Source organism: Procambarus clarkii, chromosome 44, assembly GCF_040958095.1.
Source record: "Procambarus clarkii isolate CNS0578487 chromosome 44, FALCON_Pclarkii_2.0, whole genome shotgun sequence".
Taxonomy (NCBI): Eukaryota; Metazoa; Arthropoda; class Malacostraca; order Decapoda; family Cambaridae; genus Procambarus; species Procambarus clarkii.
Window position 1 is genome coordinate 21,708,034 of NC_091193.1, and position 27,137 is coordinate 21,735,170.

Sequence of the window (27,137 nt, forward strand, 5' to 3'; positions counted from 1 at the left end):
TAGTAGCCACAACGCACTTCTCAGCCTACTATTCAAGGCCTGATTTGCCTAATAAGCCAAGTTTTCCTGAATTATTATATTTTCTCTAATTTTTTTCTTATGAAATGATAAAGCTACCCATTTCACTATGTATGAGGTAAACTTTTTTTTATTGGAGTTAAAAATAACGTAGATATATGACAGAACCTAACCAACCCTACCTAACCTATCTTTGTAGGTTAGGTTAGGTTAGGTAGCCGAAAAAGTTAGGTTAGGTTAGGTTAGGTAGGTTAGGTAGTCGAAAAACAATTAATTCATGAAAACTTGGCTTATTAGGCAAATCTGGCCTTGCATAGTAGGCTGAGGAGTGCGTTCTGGCTACTAGGTACGACATATATATATATATATATATATATATATATATATATATATATATATATATATATATATATATATATATATATGCAAACAAGCCTGAATGGTCCCCAGGACTATATACAACTGAAAACTCACACCCCAGAAGTGACTCGAACCCATACTCCCACAACTGGTATGTACAGGGACGCCTTAATCCGCTTGACCATTACGACCGGACATAAGGAAGTGATAGCCGAGGCTATATGAACCACTTCCCCGCCGGCACTCGGATGGTAATCTTGGGCATAGCATTTTATCAAATCACCTCATTCTTTGGGGCACACGTGAGGAACACAAATGCAAACAAGCCTGAATGGTTGTTTGATAAAATGCTATGCCCAAGATTACCATCCGAGTGCCGGCGGGGAAGTGGTTCATATAGCCTCGGCTATCACTTCCTTATGTCCGGTCGTGATGGTCAAGCGGATTAAGGCGTCCCTGTACATACCAGTTGTGGGAGTATGGGTTCGAGTCACTTCTGGGGTGTGAGTTTTCAGTTATATATATATATATATATATATATATATATATATATATATATATATATATATATATATATATATATATATATATATATATATATATATATATATATATATATATATATATATATATATATATATACAGTACAGTATATATATATATATATATATATATATATAAAATCACATATACAGTATATAAAAGTCTACCAGCATATTTTAGAATTAAGTTTACTATTTTATTCCTAATCTCCCATTAATATACAGTGTAGTGCTTACAATTTCCATATAATGCAGACAACTCCACATTCATATGTATTTACGTAACTACTTCTCCATATATATTTACATAAACTTCCTCAAATTAGAACTTGAATATACAGTCTACACAGGGAGAAAGGAATTAAGTGAGTGAGAGTTAAATGTGTGCAAATAACGCAAATTCTGAGAAATGAACGCTTGTGAAACAAAAGTATGTTGAGGAGGAAAAGTGGAGATAGATAGAATGGGGGAGTAATGAAAGGGGTGCGGTAGCAAGGAAGAGTGCTTATCTATTATTTAAAAGCTGTGGATGGAATTGGCTTCAAAAACTTCTGTCGGTGCATTCCACTTGCCACCACCTAAACAGAGAATAGGAACTTGCTTACGTCTCTTCAACCCAATTGCAAGTCAGCTTCCACTGAAGTTGTCTGGTCCTACCTCTTTTAATTTAAATAGGTTTCCTTTATGCTTCACTAGGTTTGGGCTCCATGCTAGAGCTGCATACTCCAGTAATAATCTCACATAGGCAGTGTGTATGGACTTGAAAGCCTCCTTGTTTAGATTCTTAAATGACATTATGTTTTCTTATGTTTGCTAACCTCCCATATGCTGCTGATGTTATTCTGTTCACATGAGCTTCTGGTGTTAGTGTTGGGAGGAAAAGAGTGAGGTAAGAAGAATGTGAGGTAGGAAGAGTGTAGGTAGGAGGGAAGAGAGTGAGGTAGGAAGATTGTGAGGTAAAGAGGAAGAGTGTTAGGTGTGAAGTATTAAGAGAGTGGGGGGGGGGGGGGGAGTGAGTGTGTGTGTGTGTGTGTACTCACCTATTTGTGCCTGCAGGATTGAGCATTGACTCTTGGATCCCGCCTTTCTAGCCATCAGTTGTTTACAGCAATGACTCCGGTCCTATTTCCCTATTATATATAGTTTTAAAATTATGAATAGAGTTTGCTTCCACAACCTGCTCCTTAAATGCATTCCATTTTTCCACTACTCTTACGCTAAAAGAAAACTTCCTAACATCTCTGACTCATCTGTGTTTCCAGCTTCCACCCATGTCCCCTCGTTCTGTTGGTATTCTGTATGAACATGTTTTCTATTTCCACTCTGTTAATTCCCCTGAGTATTTTTTACGTTCCTATCATATCCCCCCCCCCCCCATATCCTTTCTTTTTTCTAGTGTCGTAAGGCTCAGTTCCTTCAGGCGCTCTTCACATCCCATTCCTCGTAACTCTGGGATGAGCCTTGTTGCAAACTTCTGAACATTTTTCCAGTTTCCTTATGGGTTTCTTCAGGTGGGGATTTCATGATGGTGCAGCATACTCTAAGACTGGTTTCACGTAGGAAGTGTAAAGTGCCCTAAATGCCTCCTTACTTAGGTTTCCGAATGGTGATCTAATTTTTGCCAGTGTAGTGTATGCTGCTGTTGATATCCTATTTATGTGTGCCTCATGAGTTAGATTAGGTGTTACATCCATTCCCAGGTCTCTTTCTCGAATTGTCACAGATAGGTAGTTTCCTTTCATTGTGTAATCTCCCTTTGGTCTCCTGTCATCTAATCCCATTTCCATAACTTTACATTTGCTCATGTTGAACTCCAATAGCCATTTCTCTGACCATCTCTGCAACCTGTTCATGTCCTCTTAGAGGAACACACACGCACACAGACATCCTCTTGTGGGTATGTGTGCGGGTGTGTGTGCGTGCTCAGTTCTGAGCAGCATCCTCCGTTTGGTCGTTAACGTTTATTATAAAAGGCCAGGCTCTAATGCCTTGCCTTGTGGTGCTCCGCTCATTGCCTCTCTATCCTACATCTCCCTTCCCTCTGACTCTGTCTCCTTCCTAAAAGGTACGCCTTCTTTTTGTTTAGTACTCTTTCCCGTGCAGCAGCCGACCTCTATAGTTTTCATAGGAATCGCTTTTCAAGAATGGTGTCAAAAGCAATCAGGCACTGTGTGTGTTTGTACACTTACCTCGTTGTGCTTGCGGGGGCTGAGCTCTTTGTTCTCGCCTCTCAATTGGTAGAGTGAGTGAGTGAGTAAGTGAAAGAGTGAATGAGTCAGTTAGTTAGTTTTTGCATGTATGAGTACATGTCATTATCATCTGTATCAAGGTTATATCTGCTTAGAACACTAATTATGATCACTGGTTCCTATTTGGTTGAGTGTGTGATAGGGGGATGGGGAAAGAAGTGTGTGTGTGTGTGTGTAAAAGAATATTAATTAAAAAAAAATCAGGGATATTTCAATATGCAGTTTTTTTTATAAATTTGAGACATTAAGTTGTGTTATCAAATTTGTTTGCAGAGTTCTTCAGACATTTACATTGAGAAATGTACAATATACAGTAGTCTAGCTGTATTATAGATGGCTATCAAGTACACTGAGAAGGTACAAATGAATACTTTAATAGGCTCACATTGTCCTTGTCTATTTATAATGTGTCATTACACAAAAATCTTTTAAAATACAGATGTTTTAGCACTACCTAGTTAACATTTGTTTTATTTTGCCTACTTTAACTTGCTTGAAGCAACTTTGGGTAAATATTTGCTTCTGTTTCATTTCCTGTCTTCAGTCCTGTATTTTTCTTAACTTGTCTTTCCTGAGTTGTTCTCCAACCCAGGGTCTGTGTTCATCCAGGAGACAAGAACTTCACCAGATTCCCTCGAGCTGTGCCCTACAGGAACAAATATCGTCGTTCAGCACTACATAGTCTTCCCAGCTTGGCGTTTCTTTTGATAATTACTTACTTTATAAATCATCATATTTCTTTATTTAGGCAGAGAAGACAGGTAAGATCAAATTAAATTTGCCACCAAGATGCTGTTACTGGATGCTGGATGCTGTTACAACAAAGAACACAAAAATAACTTAATCCCCCCCTCCCTCCAGAAATAACTGGGTAACACAAGGAACACAGTAAAGGTATTTAGAAACTATGCAAACTTTATTGCCTGACTTTTAATTCTGATCATGAGAACAAGCAAGCCCTACATGTCACCGACTTCCACCTGAGTTTCTTCTCTGCTATGCAGTGGTCAATTTTAGTTAAACAGTCTGATTATTCTCTACTTAACTAAATTCTGTTTATCCAAGTGTCATTACTTTTATCATTAGTTTATCCCTTTACAAATTACTAGTCTTTTAAGTACCTCTAGCTATCTTTTATCTGCTTCAGCTGAGTTTCACCATTTTCTTCACCGAGTGTTGAGGACCACTAATGTATCAGAGAACTTTTCTGCAACTGTCAGTCAAGTTCTTGGCATGTTTTGACTGGGCTAAACTACTTCATTGGCAGTGCCTTGGGCATAGTTTTCGAGTCGAGCAATATTTACACTTTTTAGTATTCTCCTAGTCTGTTCATACTTGCTTTGTTGTATGCACCTATTTTTTTTTAATCCATTGCTAGTTGTGCCCTCCATCATCTGTGATGGAACAGAGCTCAGTCAGCAGAGAGAGAGTACTGCCTCTTGCAATTTGGCAGCCGGATTTGAGTTTGATTCTAGAGTTTTATTTGTCTAGAACCAGAATCTTGTTCTCCTTTGGCTGTGTCCCCTTGCCCTCGTGAGTCTTGATCTAGCCTTGTGGAAAGAGTTTACCTGCTTCTGGGTCATTTTCCACAGTTAGGCCCCATGGACTCGTATCATATCTTGCTATAATAATTCAAGAATTTGTTGTGTGTACAAGAATATTGTGTAATCCATATTATACCCAGGTTAATGCCCTAGAGTCCCTGCTAGTTTATTGTGGGACTCATAACCAGGTCTCCCACTTGTGTACTTCATTGGGCTATTACCTGGTGGGTGTTCTCCAGTCCTTCCTTCCCTTATCCAGTTGGTTTGGCCGGCCCTCCCAGGTAAAGGTCCTGATATTTCTTGGTGCATGTTCCGAGCATTATGAGTACTGTATTGTACTCTGGTGTTTAGGAGTTCTATGGGCTGCTGTGTCCCACATACAGTTGGTGGCTGCTCTGGCAGTGTGAGGTTTTACTTAAATTGACCCTCTTCCTGGATCTAGCATTTCTTGGTGTATCCACGGAGGTATTTTTTTCTTTCCATCCGATCTCATATGGCTTTGCTTGTCCTAATTCATGAGACCTTCATTCTTCTCATCGGAGCCAATGTTTGGTTTAAGTGTGTGTTTTTGTTACTTTTCATTTCTGCTGTAGCCCTTCCTTTTGATGTGCCCTTTTTGCTGGCAGTGATTCAATGCTTCTGTCACTGACCTTCTCCTATGTTGCCTCTGTTATGTTGATGGCAATTGGATGTTTGGAGTTGTTGTTGCTGGCTGACCTTGTTCATTCTAGGCTTTGCCTGTCCTAGATGTGATTTTTGGGTCATGAGTGTGATCTCATTGGCATATTCTCTTGCCAGAGGTTTCTTGTTTCTTGTTGTGGAAGTTGTCACTGCTGCTCATTCTGGGCTGTGTTTTGCATTTTATTGGCTCTTACCTTTCTGGCTTTCTTGGTACTTTGCCTGTTGGGCTCTGTGCTTTATGTTCTTACAGTATGCTTTTAAGTCTTCATTCCTTTAGTGCTCCATTCTTGGTGATTAATGGTCTGGTTTCTTGTTTTGTTGTGTATTTGGTAGATTCCCTCCTTCAGGTGAAGGTTGACTGCAAGGTCTGAGCCCACCTTCACCTAACCCCATCTGTTTTGGGCTCATTATTTAGTAGTCTATTAGGCCTAGTTTGCCCAGTGCCCTCTTGTACTTTTTAGAGGTGCACCTTTAGTTGATTTGGTGGTTTTTACTGTGACAAACAGGATGCAACTCCTCATTACATTGGGCTACTTTGTTGGAGGATAACTGGAAAGTATGCTTCTCTTGGCTGCTTCTGCTCAGGTTTATGCCAGTTGACTTGGGAACTTCTGCAATTCTCAGCTTCTCTCTCAATAACTCAGAGCTAGTGTTCTGGTCTTTGCCAGTATTTCCTCCTCCTTTCCTGTGAATGTCTTATCTTAGGTGCTTCCAGTTATCCTTTAGATAAGCTATTAGTCACCTAGGTATGCTCCGGTGCAGCAGAAAGGTTTCTTGGTCCCTTTGGACAGGTTTTCACTTCATGACAGCTTTGTTTGGATGTGTTCTTTAGCTCAGGTAAGTTTCTTTTATTAAAGGGGTTTATCTGTAGCCGACTCAGGAAGTTGAATTTTTAAAACTTTTTATTTAGCAGCTCCTCGTATGTTTCCTATCACATCCATGTTGTCCTGACTTAACATTTATGGCAGGGGTCTGGGCTTAAAGATGGGGCCTTTTAACTCACACGACCTAGGTAAGGTGATGGCATTACCACCTGGTGTTAGAAGTGTGGTTAATAAATTAGCTTATAAAGGTTTAAAGATTAATCTGGTATTCTGTACATTTCTTGGAGGAAGGGTTAAGCTTATTTCTGCTCTTCATTGTCATAGTAAGCAGTTTTTTAATTGGAGGATTAAAACAATCTTCCCTTCCCAATTTAAAAGCAAGATTTGAAAAGCTACTGGTTCTTGTGGGGCACAGGTCAACACAGCATGACAAGATTCTTGTATCTTGAGCGAGCACAGGCCCTGGCTCGGGGAGCAACTGGGTAGGCTTGTGGAAAGGGAGGATTCCATAAAGTTCCACTTGCATTAATTATAGTACAGTGACACCTCGGATTACGAATGCCTTTATTTACAAATTTTTTGGGTTATGAGCCCAATTTTTTTGTAAAATCCAAATCGGGTTACGAGTTTTGCCTCGGGGAAACGAAGTTTGTTGATACACGTATGGCTGACCTAGCGCGTGGTGGCATGGCGATCACACCTCAGTTTACCAGTGCTTCCCGCCTAGTGACAATTGCGCCTGAAATCTTTGTAAAGAATTAGTTTTTTTTGGGTATTTGCACACAAGTTATTATGTGTCTCGACATGGGTCCCAAGAAAGCCAGTGGTAAGGTTCAAGCCAAGAAAACACATGTGAGAATGACCATAGAGGAAAAACAAGAGATCATTTGTAAACATGAAAATGGTACGAGGGCTGTTGATGTAAAATAGAGGATGTCCCTTCCTCATTTATGAAGAAAATGTGTGCAGCATGGGAAGAATTGCAAAGTTTTGCTGAAAAGTGTCAACACAACAGTCTGCTACAGCTTGATTTGGGTGACACTTTTTTAATGACAATGTGATGAAGCTATGACATGGTATAAGAATTGCAACCAGAAATTCTACCGAATTTACTTGGATCCTGCAGCCTCTCCGAGAGACAAACCAGGATTTTACACAATTCCCCTCTGCACTCGAGCTATTTCAATAGGTCATTCTACCTCTTCGCCCCTTACTTCATTACTCGCAAATCACAATAGTGTGATGCATCAAATGAACAAATTCATCACAGCCCTTGTGGATTTGTTCATTTGATGCATCACGCTATTGTGATTTCTGTGTGTAAGTAAATTAATCTGTAAATTCAGTAGAATTTCTGGTTGCAATCCTTATACTATATCGTAGCTCGGTCGACTAAGGCAGCGTCTGGGATGCTCTCGGATGTAGGTTCGAATCCTCGTCACGGTCCCTTGTGGATTTGTTCATTTGATGCATCATGCTATTGTGATTTGTGTGTAATAAAATTCCATTTTATTTCACAATATATTCATCCTCAATTGCTTACTATTTAGAGTAAAAATATTTTGTACAGAATACAAAAATGTCACTTGCCACATTTGGTATTAAATAAAGAAAATAACTAAATTGATATTAATAAAGTGCATGTGCCTGAATTTTTTTGTTTAAACAAATTACACATTCACACATCAAAATATTTATTAAATTGTAAACTTTCAAATTATCACACAAGGCATTACAGTTTTGGTGGTATGAAGGTACTCTCGGGTAAACAGCACTGTCTTATTTATACTGTACTATAATTGTGAACATTACAATGATAAGTTATTCTTATTTACCAGTTTGTTAAATATACATTTTGTTTTACTGTCAGCCATGGGTAAAACTTTGCAAACTTCAGAATATAATAAATTGTGCAATTTTTAAATTATGCATTTGATTGTTACACCTAATCTCATTCAGAAAAATGAAATTATAGAATATAATTTTTTTTTACAGTCAACCCAAAATTAAGCCTAGTTTATTTTTGCATCCAAAACCAAGAGTTATGCATCTTCAGACATTTTTTTTTTTTTAATGGAAAATTTAAATTAAGTGCCAGATGTTACTTTACTCCGTCTCATGATCTACACATCTATAGATACAAGGGCTTGACTAATTCCGAGACGGGAAAAAATACATCGGACATCAGGCAAGAGAAATTGTTCCAGTCCTGAGAAATACAAAATGTTAAACTACGTTTCAGGGTACGCTTTAAGTAATATTGCAAATACAATTCATTTTATTGTATTTACTATTGTATTATAAATATGCAAATGCTAATCCATACATATATCACAGTCATTTTACTAAAAAAAAAGAAAAAAGTAAACATTATATTACATTAGGATTCTTTCAATATATTTAGTGCCTTGCTGTAACTAATGCTTACTTGTATCAAAATAAATTACAAAATTAGCTAAATGTTGATCCTACTTTTCATCACAAATGAAAGTATTCACTGGACATGATGAATACATGGCCACGAGAGTCAAACAACTTGCACTATGATGCATGTACACTGAACCCAGCTCACCAGTCTTTAAAATAATTTCAATTTATATATAACTGTAGGGTGTTCAATAGATGGCGATAAATTTATAGGGGAGAAAAAGACAAAAATTATTTTCACCAATTTGTTTAACTCTTGTGTACACAATGGACAGAATGCTCAACACAAGATATCCCAAAAATGACAAAACAAGACATCCTACAAATAGTGACCCCCATCTACCAGTAATAATTATCACAAATTATACTCCAAAATACTTAGTACAAGAAGTAACACTTGCAACTATACATATAGTAACCAAATATGACACTAGATAATCATCATGGGACTTGGTACCATAACTTACACCATCTGATATGTTACAAAGAGTCGAGTATTCCTCCTCTCTTTCTGCAACACTCCCAGTGTCCTACGCAGATATATAAAGGTTTAATTTTTTATACTTATTTTAGTAAAGAATCTTTATATTATAAAAATGCTTATAGAAAATGTTAAAGCCAATAAATTACACATGTTTTCAACAAACTGATTATCACACTATGGTTTTATACATTGTTCATTTCTCATATATACTGTGCTACTTCTCTCCCTGCCAAAACTCTTAAATCGTAACAAAAATTTATTTCCTCGACACAACCTTACAGTGTTGCGAGGATGACAGCATACGAGGAATCATTTAAATTTACTCTTAATAAAATCTAAAAAATTATATATTGTCAATTTCCATGACTTGACTCACATTAGAGCATTAAGTATGCCATACTCACAAACCCAACATTTGCTTCAATAGTATATTTGACAACACAAACACATTGTAGAGTAACATTAAGTAGAGAACAAACTTTAGTGACAATGATAACGGCTTCAGTAGTGTGTGCACTCTACTTTGTGTTACTCTACATCATTCACCACTTCTATTCACTTAAGTTGCATTGTTCAGGGCTGTTCTTTAACAACTCTTAGCTTAAGTACACCTAATGGCTGGTTCATATGCCTTTCTTATCATCATCCACACATTGTGCAAATTTCTTTTTCTCTTTATTCTCTAGTCATTCAGTCTTTTCTTCTTTCTTCTCCGAGTTTAGATTTTGAACTTTAAGGCGCCTTGAAAATTCTTGCTGATACTGTTGTTTCCATTCTTTCTTTGGGGCTGATCGCTTCAAACCCCCATCCCTAAAGCAAGAAAAATTGGGTTACTTTCAGCGAGTTAAAAAGATCAATATTTAAGAATTACTGTAGTTTTATGCCTTAATCGCTCTCTCACAGTACTAAGGCACACACAGCACAAAAAAAAAAAAAATACAAAAAAATACAAGTTACAACTTCGTGTCATCCTTTGCAGATGACACAAAAATCAGCGTGAAAATTACCTCTGCTGAAGACATTAAAAAATTACAAGCAGATATCAACAAAGTTTTTGACTGGCCAGCAGAAAATAACATGATGTTTAACAGTGATAAATTCCAGGTACGGCAAAAACGAGGATCTGAAACATAATACAGGGTACAAAACACAACTGAATCTGCCCATAGTAGGAAAACAGCATGTCAAGGATTTAGGAATAATGATGTCCGACGATCTAACGTTTACGGAGCATAACCAAGCAAATATTGCGTCAGCCAGAAAAACGATAGGATGGATTACAAAAACTTTCAAATCCATGGATCTAAACACAATGGTTGTACTCTTCAAGTCACTTGTGTTGTCAGCAGTAGAGATTGCTGAAATAGAGGGAATACAGAGAAAATATACGACACACATAGCCGTGATAAAGGACCTAAATTATTGGGATTGGCTCAAAGCTCTCCAAATGAAAAAAAACTCACTAGAAGAAGACGCGAGAGATACCAAATAATATACACATGGTAAATACTGGAGGGTCAGGTCCCAAATCCACATAGTAAAATAACAACGTACTGGAGTGAACGATATGGCAGAAAATGCAGGATAGAACCAGTGAAGAGCAGGTGCGCCATAGGCACAATCAGAGAACACTGTATAAACATCAGAGGTCCGCAGTTGTTCAACGTCCTCCCTGCGACTATAAGAAATATTGCCGGAACAACCGTGGACATCAAGAGAAAACTAGACTTTTTCTAAAAGAAGTTCCGGACCAATGGGGCTGTGGCGGACCTGCGGGCCGCTCCAAGCAACAGCCTGGTGGACCAAACTCTCAAGTCAAGCCTGGCCTTGGGCTGGGCTTGGGAATAGAAGAACTCCCAGAACCCCATCAAGCAGATATCAAACATATTCTATGGTAGATGCCTTCCTGACTCTTGATGGTGGCAATGACACACTTAGGAAGTACAGTACACACATTTATGGGTCCTGATAGTAGAGTTGGGCTGTACTGTACTCACAATCCAGAATTCCAGGTTCAAATCCCAGGCAGAACAAATGTTTTGGCAAATTTTCTTTACCTAATACCTCTGTTCACCTAATACAAGTGCCCAGGAGTTAGCCTGTTTTGGCAATGCATCCTAGGAAGGATCAATAGTTTGACCTGGGGGTAGGGGGAGGGACCTTGATAGGCCTAATACATATACAAACACACAGGCTGCTTGTCCACTGACAAAATGATTTATTAGATACAAAATGGAAACCCTTATTGCAATTTGAGAGTTTGAAGTGTATAGGGAGAAATTAACTTGTGTGATTATACATTATGATTTATATTCTTGACCAAATCATTAGTAAAAAAAGTTAATGGAATTTTGTAATAAAAGTTACTTACCAAACGAGATCTACAAGACCTCCCTGTCGAGCAATTTCAGCTTTAACACGATTAGCAAAGTCAATTGAACTTTCGCCTTCTTTTCTTGTCATTGGAGGTAGATACCAAACATCACACACAATGGCCCATGAGGTCATCATCATATAGATATAGCTCACCATAGAGTCTTTGGAAGAATTCCAAAATGCATCGCCAAATCTAGGATCATACTGAAATAAACACATATTACCGAGTAAAACAAAGTTTTCAAAACAATGAAATTAAGTACATATCCATACAATGTAATATCTTTACAACTAAAATAGGTTGTGTTATTACTCAATACTCACTATATTTATACAACTATAATCTCATAGCTCAAAAATAATGAAAAATTAAAAAAATCAATGTTTACATTCAAACTTTATGATAAATGTTGTAAAAGAAATTTAAGTTAGACATTCTTCCATTTGTAACTATCTATGAAATTTTAAGACAGAAAAACTGACACTTGTTGCCCCGGGCTGCTCTTGCAATTATAGCCTGCAACATGCCCAGGCACAAGAAATAAAAAAATAAATAAAAATTTGTCTTATAAAAGTGTTCATTTGTTTTCCTTGATTACCAGGAAAAATAATAATAAAAAAAAAAAACAGGCGACATATTTTGGCTGCAATAGAGTCAAAAGTCTGGCAAAATTGAGGCGCTGACAGAGCAAGCGTCTAAGGTGATGCCCCCCCCCCCCCAAAAAACAAATCAATATAAAAGCATCTAGAAAAGACAGAGGGCTATTGATAGGAGCGCGCACACATACTAGACCGCTTTATCAACCAGAGCCTAACTCACCTTGATAGCAACAGGATATATGACCCCTCCAACTTCAAAAGTTCCTTTCTTGAACTGCATGACAGACGTGTTGTTGATGCACGTGCCTTCAGGAAATATTAAAATGGGAAGCTTTTCTGGATCTTCAACATGTTCTCTTAATCGTCTTGCTACTGCAAAGCGGTCTTTAGATTCTGAACGTTCAAACCAGATGTGTGCCGAGGCCCTTGATAAGGCTCTTTGGAAAATGCTCAAGAAACCCCCATGCCTCTGGCCCACCTAAGAAATTAATGCCATTAGTAATCAAAATACATAAATGCACATTAAATCTACAAGTACTGTATATGATTATTTGAGCATTGCTCCAGATTAATAAGTTCACACTGATGTATACAACCTAAATGAGGATATTGTACCAAAAACAGTAAAACTACCTATTACTGTGCTTTCATTGGACAAGTTTTCTCTCACTGCTAATTCAAAAATTTAAATTAATTGAGCCCACAAATTTGTAATAGTTTAGCATTTATGGTAACGTGTGTATATTGGCAAATTTATCTCCTTTTCTAAAAACTAAGTACAGGTATTAGCGTTCAAACTTTACTGTATGTAGGAAAGTAACCACTACAAATAGTGAGAGCGTGCTGTATTGCATGTTTACATCGGGAGACAGACCCAGCATCTATGATTTGGTGATAAATATATAATAAATATTCTGAGATATGCAAAGAAAGATGGCAGAATATCAGAGGGAGGCAAGAACTGGTGCTAATTATCTAAAAGTGGGAAATGAGTTTATTTACATCGGACTTGCTCAATAACATAACCAAGATGAAAGGGTGCCAGATCAAGAATGAATTTACCTGCAATCTTGGGATTTTCTTCCATATATGGGGGAGGGGGGTATTAATAGTAGTTAACACACACACACACACACACACACACACACACACACACACACAAGATCTTCAACTCCTCCATTGAGCAGTGAATGACCCTGCAGGCCACAGCACTGACTATATTCAATAAAATTTTAACAACTGCAAGAGTTGGTGCTCCTTTCAGACTGTGCACTTAAGAGTGCACAGCATGAGCACAGTTCAAACTACAACAGACTATTGGGAGTATTTCCTGGTATAGGGACAAGTCTAGAACTTTGGGTACAACTACACAGTTATAATGACCATGTGTTGGTAAGGCTCAATAATACAATAATTTGGAATCTTGAGCCAATACCTTAAGAATTTATCCAGACACTCAAAACAAAAATTAGCCTTTCATAATGAAGGATACCTAAATATAGTTAGTTATATAATAACAAATAAAACCCATACAAATTTAAGACACACATTCTAAAATACAGATCTCAAGACACCAAACAAAAGCCATCAATTCATTCCAATGTAAATTTGATAAAATTTAAAAAAAAACAATGGAGGATCACAATGAAAATAATTAACTGGTACATGTCTAGATACTGCATACATGCCCAGGTTAAAATCTATCTTTAAATCATTCCTTTGATAGCAAAAATTCCTATTATAAACCTTCCTAGGGTAGCAGCTCTAAATGAGAACTGGGAGCTAAATCTCCCCTTACAATCGGGGCATTTCTGTATAAATTTTGACCACACAAATTTTTAAAATACTGTATGGCTAGGCCCCCCAGCACCCTGGTATTAGAATAGTTTTAAAATAAAATAAGTCTACATGACCTAATAATACAGACGAGTCACAATAACGTGGCTGAAATATGTTGACCAAACCACACACTAGAAAGTGAAGGGACGACGACGTTTCAGTCCATCCTGGACCACAATCGAATCGAGAATGGTCCAGGACGGACCGAAACGTCGTCGTCCCTTCACTTTGTAGTGTGTGGTTTGGTCAACTAATAATACAGGCCTTCCGTTTACCATCATGCATAAATGTAGGAAGTTTCAAATACACAAACAATTCCTAGCAGGAATATCTAGCTCTTATTCACTTGCTAACATTATCAAGATACTGTATTACCAAACAATGAGCAGAGACCAATGGTTATGAGAAAGCTACCTACAAGAATGTTAAAATTAAGTACTTCTTAGCATGAATCAAGGCAGAGAGCATAAAATTTAAGAATATTCAATAATAGGTGGTAATTAAGGAAAGTTACAAAATCCACAAAAACAGTAAACAGTCAAACTGGTAACATACCATATCATATGTATTGTCACACGCCAGTACCAACACATCAATGGGTGTGGTGTGGTTGGCAACACAGATACCACACTGAGGGATATTCTCTCTGTTGTGGTAAGTGCACACCAGTGACAGTGCCCCACTGAGAAAGTCAAAGCAGAAGACTGATATACAGCTGTTCAGGCTTTTCTTCATTTTGCTTTCAGGAAGACAACCCACGAAGTACGTACACGCTACCATGACAACCATCTGCAAGACACGGCAAAGCCCCAGGTTCTATAGACAAGCATACCACAAATATATGTGCATCACAAGGTGGTGGTAACAATACTATGTACTAAAACAGGGCATACAGACAAGACTAACTCCAACACACACTACACACATTTGAGAAATCTAGAAATCTATGTATAAATTTGTAACATTCTATGTACCATTTTACTACTGTACTCTATATACCATGCTACTTACTCCCACATTCAAAGGAATGAAATATTTATTTTTCTTTTGTTTTTGTACCTATATGACCTGCTCCAAAACTTTATTGCCCAAGTGTTAAATCACCATCAATAATGCCTGACATTTCTTATAGCCGTTAAGAAAATTTACATAAAATTATTCACTCAAACTTACTAAAAATTACAACTGTAAGAGGTTATGATTTATCTCTGCAAAATGCTCAAGGTTGAGAAGAAGCAGAATAAAATATGAAAAAAAAAATTAAAAGCTATATAGCCTGTAGTACAAATAGGGATCAAAATGGAAAATTAAAAAAAAAAAATATTGGGAGCAAGTTTCTTGGAAGCCAAAGCCAATCATGCCTACTGTACCTTCCTTGGAAGTAACACAGAATTCAATACTGTACATTATAGCAAAATAGGCATGTTTAAAATTCAATTGGACTGCTAGGATACAATGTAACTAAATCTGTAGTTAAAATATATAAAATCATTGAATATATAATTCTAAAAAATTACTTTGTAACAGGTACATTTACCAAATTAAAACGCTGCCCAGAATATAGCTCTTGTTAGTTACATCTAAAGCACGTTATTAAAGTCTACCCTAAAGAATTTACAGACAATGGAGAAAAACTCCCATAATTATCAGAGGGAAGAACTTCTTTCACTGCCAAAAATAGGAAAACAGCACCATACTGAATCAGAGCAATATATCAACACAGTTATGATCCACACCCTTGAACCCAGGGGGGAAAAAAGGAATGATCAATTATTTCATCAAGCATCTCAACATGGTCACTGGCACCATTTGAGGGGAAGGGAAGGGGAGGGGGAGGAAGGGGAGGGGGGGGAAGGGGAGGGGGAGGAAGGGGAGGGGGGAAAGGGGGGGGGAGGGGGGAAAGGGGAGGGAGGGGAGGGAGGGGGGGAAAGGGGGGGGAGGGGGGAAAGGGGAGGGAGGGGGGGAAGGGGAGGGGGGGAAGGGGAGGGAGGGGAGGGGGAGGGAGGGGAGGGGGGGAGGGGGCTAGGTTTACAATCTTGGCTCAGATCAAAACCAGGAGGAGTCGGCCTCGAGGGGCCCAAGGACAACAAAGATTATTCCCAGAAAATGGACCACCATTTAATGTGGGTATTCCTTTGATAAAGGGCCTCACAAAGAGAAAGTGGGAAGAAATAAAAAAAAATGGGTAATATATCTAACAAAGGCCTTATGCAAATCAAGACTTATAAGGACTGGAAAATTTATGAACATGATTCAAAATTGTGTCCAAGAAGAATTCTTGGTGAATCCATACACTTGCTGGAAAAAAAAAAATTGGGTCTACAAGGTAAGGTAATTATCAAAAGAAGGCACCAAACCGGGAAGGCTATGTAGCACCATCAAAGTGCGAAATAATCAGAGGGCGCTAAATATCACCAAGAATGCCAATACGAGAACAAAAACGCATAAGGCGAACGATATCAAAAGTATGCGATTCACCTAGAATTTATCGAGGGACAAGTGACCGCGAGGGACGGTCGGAAAGCAAGACACACGCTCGTATTGGGTCTACAAGAATAAATGAAAAAAGTAGTTATCAAAAGAATGTGCCAAGCCTGGGGAAACTCTTTAGAACCATCGGTGAAATTAAGAAAAAAACTAATAATTACATCCAGCTACACTTATGAGTCTTCAAATACAATACTGTATAAGCAAATTCTTAAAATTAGGATAAATTTCCAGGAAATTTAAAAAGTTTCATATTAGTATAAAATATAGTACACATTTTTACAAGAAGTTATTTCATCACAAGATGATACATGCTACTGTACTGTACTGTACTGTATTTTTTTACTTCAGTATAAACCCTACCTGAAAATTAAAGCTAATTTGGCCACAAAAGCATGAATTTAAAATCTGTAAAACTCTTTGGTGCCCAGAATGTAAACCTCCAATTTGTTAAAATTTAAAGATAATTTCTTAGGGTTCCTGGTTTATAGTTAAATGCATTCTGTCTGTTCCCTCTCATGAATATTGGCACTACATTTTCCTTTTTCCAGATTTCTCTGAGCAAAGTTTTAAGTAATTATAAAAAGACACCAAGCCAGGAAGGCCATGTAGCACCATGAGCAGTTCTAGTTAAAGGAATAAAACGATCCCTGCAACCTCTTTCAAAATCCCCACATCTGGTCTTGATGCTTTTATTAAACCCAATTCCTCTAGGGTTTCCTTTTATCTCTTCATCGACTTGTCTTGTGATGCTGCTCATTGTTTCTTATCCTTGGCCTTCACTATGCTTGTTTCATAGAACTCGTGGAACCTTTTCTCAAGTTCCTCAATCACTTTGGACTTTCCATGAAGATGCTTCCTTACTTCCCAAACCAGACCACATGATCTTATTGTGGTTTTCTTGTATGTGGCTGCAACAATTGTCAATGTTCTTAGTTTTTGTTGCCACTTCATTAGAAAATTACTACACCACTGCCCTTCTGACTGGTTTAGTTATTTCTTGTAATGATGGTGGTAGTATGGTGGTGAAATGGTGACAAGTGATAATTACCTATATGAACCAACACTAAAGCTGTAGCAGGTAAACGTTCTGGAAAGTTTTTCTCCACAAATGATGAGAATGAATCCATAAGCTTATAACTTCAATTAAGGGACCCAATGTGGGAAACTTACCAAAAATGTGCCTCATAAATTAGCAAGTTTTGTAACAGATCTAATTAGCATTAAATAAACAATACAATTTGTAAGCAATAAATACCTTGATACAAGATCAAACATTGGCTAAGGCCAATAAAATCAAGCAATTTGCCCAAGCTACAGTAACACATAGGGAGCACACACACATACTTTAACAGTGGTTCACCACACACACACACATACTGACCAAGAACTACATTTGAATCAAATCTCAGACTAGATATTGTCCACATTATCCAATGAATTGTATACCACAAAAAAGACACTCATTAGAATAAAAATGTGCTGGAAAGACATTACAAGCAATAAATAATGGTTCTTGTGGCAATTAAATAAATACAGTACAACTGTTTAATAAGATTAACGCATGCTAGAGGATGTCCACATATGCAAAAATTTACTTAAAACATATGGGAAGGAAATGAAAGGTTAGGAATGTGTGGCTGTGAGGGAGTTTCAGGCATCCCTCCACACCAGCATTGCTAACCATGTAAATTTGCCCAGGTATCTTATAGATTGTAGTATTAATAAACATTTGATTTCCCCTATCTCTTACATTATCTAGGATGATATGGTATAGGTACATTTACCTGGCCAAGTTGAAAACATGGCTACGTAGCTATTTATATTTACTTTCATCCGAGGGGTCACCACCACCAGTAACTTCAAAGGGGACAGGAAGTCGGCGGCTTCTTAATGGTCCTCTCATTATTTACGATACAGGATTATGACAGGAATGGACAAAATTTAAAGAGGAATGTTTTGTATAATCTACAACAGCTAGAATTAAAGGTCAGATTCAAAGAAAACAAAAGTGCCCACAAAATTTAAATAAATGAACTCTAGAAAATGGAAATATATTGATAGAATAATTGAAAAAGAACGAAAGGGCATTTATGAGAGGCCATCTATATACTGTAATAAGTAGTTAAGGCAACACCTTCTGGCATCTAGACCCAATCGACTGCCAAAAATGACTTTGGGAGCTCTAAAATTAAATCATTTAATTTATCAACGTCGATTGAAGCACTAGGATTTAAAAAGAGCGTACTGTATCAATGCATTGAGATAAATTTTAATTGCTAGAGCATTTAATTCCGTTTGATGGTTACAAATCTGAAAAGGAATGTCCTTTCGAACAAGAAAATTTATGTGTTGCTCTATTCGTTATGGCAATACAGAGCTATAGGTTAAATGATTAAAATTAGAATTCATATCTTAAAAAAAAAGTTTCATTAAGGCATACAATATCTAAGCTCTTCCGTAGGCAAGATTGATTTTAACCCTGTGTAGATGTCACTTTGGAATTGTTCATCATCGTTTACATTAGAGGTTACATAGTTTGACCATTGCGGAGGAGTAATTCCTCAATGGCCATGCTAGTACACATCACAGAGGCATTGTGACAGATTTTTTAAGTGGTTCTGATTCACTAGCTTTAATGGACAATAGTGTGTGCCATCTCTACTCATCCTCCATCATAATACAAGTCAATCGAAAGAATACTAAAGATTGGAAAAGTTGTCACGAAGTCTCATCCAGAAAGGAGAAGAGGGGGATAGGAAAAAAAATGGAGAAAGTTATCCAGCAAAATTAGTAATGAAGGTTGTAGGAGCACAGGGCTCAAAATGTTCAAAATGCTATCCCACTCAGCATCACACTCCAACACTCGTTCATTAAACCCCCTTCACACTTAGAACGGGCTGAATATTGAGGTAGGGAAATGAGAGGGTAGCGAATGGCAAACCATCAGAAGCTTCAAATTCACATGACATTACAGGAAAGATAGGACACCAAAAGATGAGGGCAGTAATCAGAGACAATGTATCAGACTGGAAGAGTGTTACTAGCAGAGTACCACAGGGTTCAGTTCTTGCCTCAATAATGTTCATCGTCTACATAAATGATCTACTAGAAGGAATACAGAATTACATAAACATGTTTGATGATGCTAAGATAATAGGAAAGATTGTGAGAAATCTTTAAAGCAGTCTGATAAAGAAAGATCTAGGGGTAGTTCTAGATAGAAAACTATCACCTGAGGATCACATTAAGAACATTGTGCGAGGAGTCTATGCTACACTTTCTAACTTTAGAATTGCTTTTAAATACATGGATGGTGAAATACTAAAGAAATTGTTCACGACTTTTGTTAGACCAAAGCTGGAATATGCAGCGGTTGTATGGTGCCCATATCTTAAGAAGCACTTCAACAAACTGGAAAAGGTGCAAAGACATGCCACTATGTGGTTCCCAGAACTGAAGGATAAAAGCTATGAAGAGAGGTTAGAGGCATTAAATATGCCAAAGCTAGAAGACAGAAGAAAAAGGGGTGATATGATCACTATGTACAAAATAGTAACAGGAATTTATAAAATTGATAGGGACAATTTCCCATGACCTGGAACTTCAAGAACAAGAGGTCATAGATTTAAACTAAACAAAAGATGCTGAATATAAGAAAATTCACTTTTGCAGAGTGGTAGATGGTTGGAACAAGTTAGGTGAGAGGGTGGGAGACCAAAACCGTCGGTAGTTTCAAAGCGTTATATGACAGTGCTGGGAAGACGGGACACCACGAGCGTAGCTCTCATACTGTAACTACACTTAGGTAATAATTACATATACACACACACACATACACACACACACACACACACACACAAGAGTGGTTACATTCATGTACAGCCACTAGCACGCACAGCTTTATGGGCAGGTCCTTAATCCTAATTTTTCTCCAGAATACAACCCACTAAATCGTTTAATAACCAAGTACCCATTCACTGCTGGGTGAACAGAGGCTACAATTAAGGATTGGCACCCAGTCAATCTACCCTGGCCAGGATACAAACCCAGGCCAAAGTACTTGAAGTGCCAAGCAAGTGTCTTACCAGTGCACCACGGGGACTGCATTACTAAAACATGGACATGTCTATTTGAGCCTGATGGCACAATACCACAACTGAAAGTAGTAATAGCTTATGGAGAATGAGGAAAAGTGAATTGTTATTAAGTGCAATTAGAGGCAACAGCAACAAAGTGTAAGACACACACTTTTACTAGGTGAGTACACTTTACGAAGTATTCCTGTCACTATTCCTGTAATTGGGTAGTTATAAATAGGAGCTGCCTCGTATGGGCCAATAGGCCTTCTGCAGTTACCTTTGTTATTATGAATACATAAGAACATAAAATGCACGCGCTATAGGCCTAGCGAGGAATGAACAATTGTTATATTTAAGCTTCACTCCATATATTTGTACTATACTGGTTTAATTCATTATCAATCACAATAATGTGAAGCAGCTCAGCAAAGCATTAACTCTGAAAATTTAGTCAATTGGTATTATCAGCTGTTGTCAAACGTTGCTTAGAAGTATTAAGGCATTACCAGACAAACGTGTTAGAAGACATGTAAACAGAAACCATTAAAGACACACATCAAAATATACAGCCCCTTACTGCCAACATGAACAGAGAATTTCAAAAGCAAGTTTATGCCAAACAAGATGGAAAGTATGTCAACTAACATATGAGTAACAGTTGTCACATGCTAACACTACAATATCAACTGGTGTAGTATGATTGGCTACACATATTCCATCTGATTGTGGCCTATTGTGGCGGTTGTGGTAGGTTATCACGCAACTGAACCCACGAGCTATGATTCGAAAAGATGAAAGGAAGATGCATCTGCTCATCCGACGTTTGATTTCGTCATCAGGAATTATCCCAAGTATATACGTCATGGACACCATCTGCGCAACCTAAAAAATTAAGGATGAACATACATATATAAAATATGCCTCATGATAAAGCTCAACACTTTTCTATTTCATCTCCAACTTATATGCCATTAACTAATTTTACTGAAAATAAAAACACCAACATGGTTTCAAAAATCCAGACCCATTATAGGTTTCCACAAACTCCAACTTGAAAAACCTTGGATTTGTAACATTTCAGTACATTTTGGTGGCATTTCTCTTGCCAAAATGCTTTACACCTTTTTACATACAAAATTTACACATGTATAAACATAAATGTTAAAATATAATATATTTAATACAAATTTAAATCTGTACTTGCCATTTAGTGAACCACATTTATCTTTGTAAACTTACCAAATTTGACCCTGTGTATTTTCCTAACTTTCTTTGCCAAAAGAAAATTTTCAGGCAATTAGCTTGACTGAAAATGCACTCTTAGGCTAAACACACTGACACTTTAAACAGTGTCAGTGCCAAAACCACCCTCTTCACTTCCCGGCCTTGGTCACATTTCTACGTCAATTGAACACTTGTCCAAAACTCCTTTTCTGTTCTCTGCCTAGTCTAGCCAGACTACTACTGCTAGGAGACATCATTCCTACTTATAAATGAAGCAGTAACCAGAATAAAATGCATCAAAATCCCTCGAGTAATGAGACTGACTGCAAGTACACGGGGAAATTTACACAGCTGGGACTGGTCTGCTCCCTGTCGGATAGATTGGGCCCTACACAGTCACAGTCTACTGAATGTACTGTATTGTATAAATTTGCAAACAAGACTATAAAACCAAAACAATTTTTCTAGTACCATATACTTTACTCGAATGGTAATTTTTTCTTTTAATGTTGAAATATTCAATTATCTTGTACATAACTAATTATGTTGGATTGAGTTAATTATATAACTAGGTATGGATTTTTGAGACCACACTAGTTTTAATATGTACTTCTATTACTTTTGCGTGCCTAGTCAAGCGACTAATGTATTACAGGATATTAGTTACAAAAATTGTAATTAAAAAATATAATACTACATAAATATAAGCAATGCCATATAACATTACTGTGCCATAAACTGAAAAGTTCATCAAGTAATTCTAGGTGTCGAGTGAACACACGCTCCCTCAATTATGAACACTAAGGCTGAGTACTGGAACCATTCATTACTCACTACTATTATGTCATGTAATCCTTTAGTCTTCACCAAATTTCCACATATTACAATTTATTAACCAAAATGTCATGTCATTTAACAGTAACTACTCATCCAAAATAAAATAATGACATACAAACTGTCCAGCAAAATATTAGCCCAGTGTACTACAGTCATCTATTAATAAATATAATTAAAACAAATCAATTATCAAAACCATACAACTGTTCCCTATGCGAAGGATGAGAACACTCAACCCAGAGTTGATCATCACACTTTACTACCAATTACTGTATTTCATCATCTACAACACATGACATTTTTCTTTTTATACAGTCCTCAAAGGCAATCTATTGCACTTCAGGCATTGCCTCTAACACAGACTCATCATGCATGTTACCTTTTATTTTGTACATTTCCAAATCAGTTTACGAACTGGATACCAAAGCATTATTGGAGTACATCTTTTTCAAAATACCAGAACTGTACATATTTAGAAAATTTATGACACTAACACATTTTGGTTAAGGTATTTAAAGATCCATTAACAACACACAGAGAGCAAGAACTTCTGCACTGCTCCAGTCACTTGTCGCTGCTCTCTGCATCACACCAACCACAAATTTTATGACAAAATTTGTCAAAATGTTGAAATCGTGCAAAACACTATCGATTCAATATATAGTACTAGCAAAATAAATGTTACTTACCCCAATGACCAGAATGAGAATGCGAAGTGGTAAAAGAAGGAAATAGCGTAGAATAAAACCCACTACCCAGAATATGGTTAGACGAACACTGATGAATTCATATTGGCAATTTGTTCGCGTCAAAAAGTTCCACGACTGAAAAAATAGAAAACAAAATTTATTAATTAATTGACTACATCATCATATTAACATGGAGCATGCATGTAGATACACACACACACACCAACTGATTAATGTTAATCTGACAAAAAAAAATCTGTTAATTTATTCAGATTACTGTACAGTACTTGAAAATTTGTGTTACCAGAATCTGAATTGAATTGTGGATGTATTTTATATTTTATATTCTCCAACAAGAAAATTTAAAATTTAAGTATAACTCCTTATCCAAATTTCTGGAACTTATGTTCACACTGTATGGTTATTTAATATGAAATTCTGTGTTGTACAGGTGTATATCCAAGTACAGTACAGTACTTGAATTTTGTTTTTAACTGTTGCAAAGAAGAATTGTTCTCAAAGAGTTGAAGGTAATTTTTTTTAATGCACAACTTAAAAAATTTAGTTAGTTCACTATTTTACTGTATTTCTCATTCACATTCTAGATCTGTAGTTCTTAAAAAAATTTTCCTATTCTTTCCCACTGAAGCTGCCAAACTGTTCTTGCACTCCATTTCGTGAATGATAACGGAATATACTGTATTGTCATGGGAATACACAGAATCAACAAGTGTGTGCATGTGTGTGTGGTGGGGTGTGTGCACACGTGCATCCATGTGTAATTACCCTAGTGTAGTTACAGGATAAGAGCTATGCTAGTGGTGCCCATCCTCCCAGAATTGCCATGAAAATTTTCAGAACAAAGAACCCAAAGTTATTCGTGCTCCAAATGTTCACTGCTGAACACTAATCAAAATGTGAGCTTACAAGATTTCAGGTGAATGGGAATCCAGAATAAACTCAATTTTTTTCACTTTTGGACATTCTAGATAAAATTTTTGCTAATGTCTGGCTAACTCTTTGGAGTATGGGCCCATATGATTTGGATTAGCAAGCATAGACAGTATGGTATTGGTGAATGAAGAAAAATACAAATAATGGCCTTAACAATACGTTGAATGACTTTCTTGGTATGAAGGTGCTCCATGGGGGAAAAAAAATTAAGAATTTTATGTACAGTATATCATTTGATTAACACTAGCCATAGATATCAAATCTTGGTAATTAATGAGATTTATAAGCAAAACCTAATTTTCTTAAATTTCTGGTAAAAATGTCATACGAGATAAGCCCTTGTTAAGGAAGAATAGAGTATAATTGCTCAAGTGATTTAGTTCTTAAAAGTTGAGAAAATGCATACATTAATGTCTTGTTATTTTTACCAGTGGGGTCAACTGTATCACTAGTTACTATTTTGGTCCTCTCTCTCCAGTAATAAAGTCCACCAATCTCAATTCTAACTTCTACAGACTACCAAGTAATATACGTCCTGTTAAGGATGTAATAAGACCTCCTGTTAAGGAATTCATTAGAGAACTGCCTCAAATTAAAATCCTTTAATGATCTCTCATTTGAGATTTAACTTTTCTTATACCTTCTAGTTACATACACCTGTTTACTTGTTTTTCCCCCTGCTCTAATAGTCCCCACGAGATTTTTCCCAGTCACTCAAATAGCAACACAAACTTACCGTAAGTTCCTCAGCAGAGAACCTTTTAGTAACCTCATCGTCCACAATAGCCTCCATACCGGTACGAATATAGTCAAGGCAGTCGCCCAATTCAAAATCGTGTGTAGCCAGACCATCATCACTGTCCTGTTAAAATTAACAACTATTTTCTATATTTTACATATAAATTTAAACAATAAATGCCTGATAATTACAGCACTGGTACCTCAAACTTCTATCTCTGAGTTACATTTTAAAGCTAATTTGTGGTGGTTACAGTTGAATTACATATAAATGCATTAACAACCTTTTCTAACTTCTATTAAACTGTCAATGATAGACCACTAAAAGGTGTATAGTATAGCTATGTCACAATCACCTGATCCTTAATGCTAATGTCAGATCCAGTCTACACCTAGTGAGGTAGATATTACAGTAACAGGAGCAGATATGTGGCACTGCTTGGTGCCAGTGATTACCATGTTAATGTAATTTCATAGTCAGGCTGAAAGGAGAGAGTAAAATGCATGTTCAGATGGAAATAGAACTAATGGGAGGGAAATGGGAATCTTTCCAAGAAGTCCAATTTGTTACAATCCACAGTAGCAAGGGTAGTATTTTTCAGGTGCGAGTTCAAATGTCCCATGATTGAAGTGAATGAAATGAAATTTAAATGGGCAGTGAGCTAGATGGAATGACAAAATTAAACAAGTACACAAGATAGTAAATGCACAAAGGCTACAAAAAAGTATACATCACTCAGACAAGTAGAAGAGAAAAGCTAGATTAATTCATGGTTCAACAAAAAGTTAGAAGGCCAAGAGCAGAAACAATGAGATTCTGAATAAATACAAGCAAGTGTACAGATGAAAATCCTTAAGCACTAAGAAAGGTCAGATATAAGTACACTATGATCAGGATGAGAATGCAGATAATGAAAGAGGCAGCAATCATAAGAAACCCTCCAGCTAGGGTTACATAATGTAACTTTATGAAGAATTCCCAGAAAAATAGACTGCAACCATGGTGCACTTCTTCCTGCAAATATATTAAAATTAATTTTGACTGGCAGATAGAGGGAGAGATACAACACTCGCTACTACTTGGCCACAAGCCAAGCTGATAAGTATTACTTAAGTCAACTAGTTCTGATAGTGCTGAAGGTCAAATGTTGCCTGACAGCCAACAGTACTTATATGTATCTACTTGACTTATTTATTTATTTATATATAAAAAAAAGTTCTTACATGCTTGTAAAGCCATTAGCATGCATAGCATTTCGGATAGGTCCTTAATCCAAATTTTTCCCCCCAAATACGACCCGCCAAATCGTTTAAAACCAGGTATACTGCTCTACATCCACACCATCAATGTGGATGATGGTTTACATCATTCAACTATGTTTACCGACATGCACATCCAATTACATATACTGTACTGATATTCCCAAGACTTTTCTAAACATGTGTAAAGAATTTAAATTTCATACACAAATTGGGAGAAAAATCAGACTTCATGTGCAAATTAAAAGCACTTCTTGGGGTTGCTACCTAAGCAAGATTAAAAGAAACACATGGTTAGAATAAAGTGTATCCAGGGCAGGTCAATATCCTGCCCCAACACAGCACAGCTCTTTAAATTTTCCTGCCAGATCACACTGATACTAGGTTGACAGTGAAGAATATACTAAAGAGCACAATTCACTTTTAAATGCATTTCTTTTGATAATTATTCAAAGTAAATATAATTATTAAAAGAAATTACTATGTAAATATGGATATTTATTACTGTATACTGTATTACAGAATATGCAATGAGTCTTAGATGCCAGTGTGAGAGTAGAAAGATAAAACGAGCAATGTCCAATAAGACTGATTCACCGAGGATTATACTGGGCAACACGTGCACAGCAACTACAAGGCCAAAATTTTGTGTACTGAAAATCAAGACTTTCAATTAAAAGCATAACTAAACGGAACAATGTAACTGACATCAAGGTGCTTGTTTCTCCCATTTCCTACTTCAGTGACAGGAGGAAGGCCACTGGGATCCTAAAACTCCAAACCTTCCAAAGTCTTACTTTGCACCTCAAGCATCACCAAGCGGATGACCTTGCTAACTAATGAATGGCCCCGTAGGCAATGCAAACATTGCATTTGCCTCATTTAGGAGACCAGTTATAAAGTGAACTTTGTTTTGTGTGTT

At 37.0% G+C, this 27,137-nt stretch overlaps 1 protein-coding gene across 5 annotated transcripts in view; it reads right to left on the reverse strand.

The window, feature by feature from the left end:
* Window positions 1-7,725: 7,725 nt before the first annotated feature.
* Window positions 7,726-27,137, reverse strand: part of Gpat4 (Glycerol-3-phosphate acyltransferase 4) — a 37,991-nt gene continuing 18,579 nt past the window's right edge. For 2 of the 5 annotated variants that reach the window (XM_045725829.2, XM_045725828.2), the window contains 7 exons: window positions 24,954-25,079; window positions 23,264-23,398; window positions 21,159-21,395; window positions 14,500-14,733; window positions 12,326-12,583; window positions 11,501-11,709; window positions 7,726-9,939 (listed from right to left, as the gene is read on the reverse strand). In XM_045725829.2, the coding sequence (XP_045581785.1) occupies window positions 9,816-9,939; window positions 11,501-11,709; window positions 12,326-12,583; window positions 14,500-14,733; window positions 21,159-21,395; window positions 23,264-23,398; window positions 24,954-25,079 (1,323 nt within the window). In that variant the 3' untranslated portion in view covers window positions 7,726-9,815. The remainder of the gene's footprint in view (window positions 9,940-11,500; window positions 11,710-12,325; window positions 12,584-14,499; window positions 14,734-21,158; window positions 21,396-23,263; window positions 23,399-24,953; window positions 25,080-27,137) is intronic. The other 3 variants (XM_045725831.2, XM_069300799.1, XM_045725830.2) reach the window with 2 other exon arrangements.